Raw genomic sequence first — 4136 nt, 5'->3', positions numbered from 1 at the left:
GGATGAACCCCATCTGTCCTAGGGTTGACCCTAGTGATGAACCCCATGTCCTAGGGTGACCCCTAGTGATGACACCCCATGTCCTAGGGTGGACCCCTAGTGATGAACCCCATGTCCTAGGGTTGAACCCTAGTGATGAACCCCATGTCCTAGGGTTGACCCCTAGTGATGAACCCATGTCCTATGGTTGACCCCTAGTGATGAAGCCCCATGTCCTAGGGTTGACCCCTAGTGATGAAACCCCATGTCCTAGGGTTGTGACTTGTCCTTCACTGTCTCCTTTATTGAAGACTTGTTAATGGCCGTCGTAATGAATAGACCCCAACACACCACAGCAGTAGATTATGTTGTCAGACTATCGGCTCCTCTTCTGTCTGATGATGAACCACACTGTTAAAACACTTGAGGTGAATGAAAATGGTGGAAGAGGAATCATTGGGAGAATCTCCATTGTTTTTCTTTGATTCCTTGTGTCCTCTCTCCTCGAAAAGCCTTCTCAAAAAACCCATTGGATTAGAAAGGTCAGAGGGGAAGGACCTCTGGCCTTCTCATCCAATAGAATTTGAGAAGAATGTAAAGGAGAGAGAGAGAGGATTCGATGAGATTCTCCCAATAGAAAGGTTGTGATGTTGGTTGGCCCGCCCACGCCCTCGCCTGTCAGTCAAACTAAACTTCAGCTTCCCACGTAGCTCTATTCAACAACAAGGGCTACACAGAAACAACACTACCTCTTGCACCATGTTTCTCTTCTCCTTCGGTCACGTCCTTCCTTATAAGTCCAGCGGGGGGAGGGGCAGTCTGCTGATCCACAGATCTTAATGTATTGACATCTCGTTCAGACTGTGTTCACTGGGCAAGCTCCGGTTGATATTGGACAGACTGGCCATGAGAGATTTCACCTTGTGTGCATAGTAGTTCCTCAGATTGACAGAGGGAAGGTTTTCTTTGATCTCCTGGTCGAAGTCACAGCTGCGCATAGCGATCTCTAGCTGTTTCTGTTTCTTGTAGAAGAGGGAGAACTTGTTGAATATGAGTGTGATGGGAAGCACAACCACCAGGATGCCTGCCAGGATACAGGCCGAGGCCGTCATCTTGCCGGCTATAGACACCGGGACCACGTCTCCGTACCCCACCGTGGTCATGCTCACCGTGGCCCACCACCAGCATGCTGGGACGGTAGAGAAGTCCTCGCTGTCCTTCTCCACGGTGTAGGCCATGACAGAGAAGAAAGACACGCCCACCGCCAGGTAGAGTAGTAGCAACCCCACCTCCTTGTAGCTGTTTCTCAACGTGGCGCCCAGAGAGCGCAGCCCCGTGGAGTGACGCGCCAGCTTCAGGATACGGAAGATTCTCATCAGCCGTAGCACCTGTGCCACGCGCCCCAGATTGGCCAGCGCCGGGCTGCTCTCGGCCACCAGGTCGATGACGAGCGTCAGGTAGAACGGTAATATCGACACGAGGTCTATTATGTTCAACGGATGCTTGAAGAAATGGATAAGATCTGGGGCGACTGTGAACCGGGCCACCAGCTCCAAGGTGAACCAGCCGATACCAAAGTGTTCCACCGTTTCAAACCTGGGGTCCTCGTGAGGCGTCCCCTCCCTGTCCACCAGGGTGAACTCAGCCATACTGTTCATGCACATGGTGGTTATGGAACCCAACACGACCAGGATAGAGAGGATACTGATGACTCGGCTGGCGACGGAGTACCCCGGGTTATCCAGGATCAACCAGATCCGCCTCCGGACGCTCCCCAACGGCTGCTTATCGAACTTAGTGGCGTCGTTATAGAACTCTAGAATCTCGTCGAACGATGACGTGGTGCTGCCCTCGTCGCTCCGGCAGTCGTCCCAGTCCTCTCCGCGGTTGGGATCCATCTTCCGGCAGTGGTAGGCGCCGCTGCAACACGAGTCGATGAAGAATTCATTGATGCCCCAGTACTCGATCTCCTGGCTGAAGGAGAAGATGCACAACTCTGCCATGACGTGGAGCTTCCCGGTGTTGTAGAAATTCAACACGTAAGGGAAGAGAGCCGGGTTCCTATCGAAATAAAACTCATTTTCCGTGTCATCGTAGTCGTCGCAGAGTTCTAGTATGGACTCTTTTGATTGGCACTGTAACAGCCGAGCCAGACGGGTCTCCGGGAAGCGAGACAGAGTGTTGGAGAACAGCCTCTTCTTGAACCCTCCCACATTGATGCGCACGGTGTGATCCTCATAGGCTGCTGTCAGCTCCTCCAGGCTCTGACCCGTCATGTCTGGCGAGGGGTGAAGGGACTGGGGAGTGGAGAAGTACCTGCAGAGAGAGAGAGAGAGACAGAGAGACAGAGAGAGAGACAGAGAGAGAGAGAGAGAGAGAGAGAGAGAGAGAGACAGAGAGAGAGAGAGAGAGCGAGAGAGAGAGAGAGAGAGAGAGAGAGAGACAGAGAGAGAGAGAGAGAGCGAGAGAGAGAGAGAGAGAGAGAGAGAGAGCGAGAGAGAGAGAGAGACAGAGAGAGAGAGAGAGAGACAGAGAGAGAGACAGAGAGACAGATAGAGAGAGACAGAGAGAGGGAGCAGTTTGAATCCTCTCATTTCTAAGAGAGAGAACATGGACAGTCAGACATCATAACGGGTTCCTCCTTAATCTATTCCCTTCAGGAACCAGAACAAAACAAATACAGGAATAAATGGGAGGGGGGGGGGGGGGGGTTGCTTTATCACATGACACAACAGGTAAATTATACAGTGTCTCTGAATGACATCACACACTCTGGTCGTTTAGTAACATGTTGCGTCTTTCACATTACAACATCACGTTGGATTTCCCTCAAAATCTCACGCCGCGCGTGTGCGCACTTGCTACAATAAAGAAAAATAACCCGAGTCAAACCGTTGGTATTTTTTAAATATTTTTATCTTGGCTAGGCTGCCTCTATGCATTAAATAATACACCAATCAATGCATGTAATACTGTTGCATTATAACGGTACAATATACTACAAAACATCACATATTCCTTACTTTATTCAACGCCCTTTTCCCGAGTCTCCTACACAGCTCCTACGAGGGCATTGTGCTTCACGGAGCTGCTGAGCAACTTGGATAGACGTAGATAGATGCCTCCTCTCTGTGCTTCCTCCAGCTAGCGTGGAAGACTGAACCAATGCTCTCTCTGTCTGTCTGTCTGTCTGTCTTTCGGTCATGCGTTACTGCCCAGGTTAGATAGAGGGGTTTCAACGAAGCCGTCAGCGCGGAACAAGGTTGTCTCTCTCTTCTCCAGACATTAAACGTGTCCGCCCCACAGACAGACTCCCCCATAGACTATTTACATCGTTAAATCATGAGCGCTCGCGCCATACATCTTCATCTCCCGTTGTAACTAACACGCTCCAGATGCTTCCGTTTCCGTAGTGAGGGAATTCCTCGGATGAATCTCCATTGTGACGTCTAGTAGCGGTTAGACCTCAGCTCTGTTGCGGTGCAGTAGCAACCACTTTCTGTAAACTACCGTTCCGCCCTCGCTTCCCGAGCGAATTCAACACCTCCCTCTTCTCGGAGAAAGGTTCAGAAAGGACCGACTCCTTTACTCTGCTCTCCGCGAGGGAGGAGAAGTCACGAATCATTAAAAGCGTGTGCGCCCGAGCGTTATACAGAGGCCGTCATCTTCAAATGAGGTAACCGTTAACCGGCAGAGAGCTCTCCAGCTGAGCCTTTAGTGAAGACGGATGAGACGTGTAAAGGTTAGGATTGATTCGTGAGGCAGAAAACGTGGGTTTGTATTTAACTAATCCGTTGTGAAATCAATTGAATGATTAGATATCATGTACTCTGATTACTGTTATACGCAGGAATAGGATTATATGAAATCAAAACTACAGTATATATATATATATATATAATCTCCATGGAGGAATGGTTCCTGGGTAAGTGGATGGATCACTTCCAGACGGTGGGGTTCGGATCTACATCCTGAGAGAGAAAACATCCAGTGACTTCCCTTATGGCTCCTCTGAGACATGACGGGTTATCTTGTGCACCAATGGGGACAGGGGATGTCCGATGTCACACCAAGCATACTTCACCCAGCAGATCCATATGAACAGTGACAGACCCTTCTAGATGACCTTATTTAACGGTCAGCACAAAATAAAACAG

The 4136-nt window shown here is 50.0% G+C and overlaps 1 protein-coding gene across 1 annotated transcript; it reads right to left on the bottom strand.

Annotated features, from left to right (window-relative positions):
• Positions 1-246: 246 nt before the first annotated feature.
• Positions 247-3665, bottom strand: LOC109886651 (potassium voltage-gated channel subfamily S member 2). The gene is made up of 2 exons (XM_020478281.2): positions 3003-3665; positions 247-2295 (listed from the first exon to the last, which is right to left on the bottom strand). The coding sequence occupies exon 2, from the start codon at positions 2253-2255 to the stop codon at positions 816-818; it is 1440 nt and encodes a 479-aa protein (XP_020333870.1). The 5' UTR covers positions 2256-2295; positions 3003-3665; the 3' UTR covers positions 247-815.
• Positions 3666-4136: the final 471 nt, after the last annotated feature.

This window comes from Oncorhynchus kisutch, unplaced genomic scaffold (assembly GCF_002021735.2).
Source record: "Oncorhynchus kisutch isolate 150728-3 unplaced genomic scaffold, Okis_V2 scaffold3856, whole genome shotgun sequence".
Lineage (NCBI taxonomy): Eukaryota > Metazoa > Chordata > Actinopteri > Salmoniformes > Salmonidae > Oncorhynchus > Oncorhynchus kisutch.
This window is presented reverse-complemented; position numbering and strand designations above follow the sequence as displayed.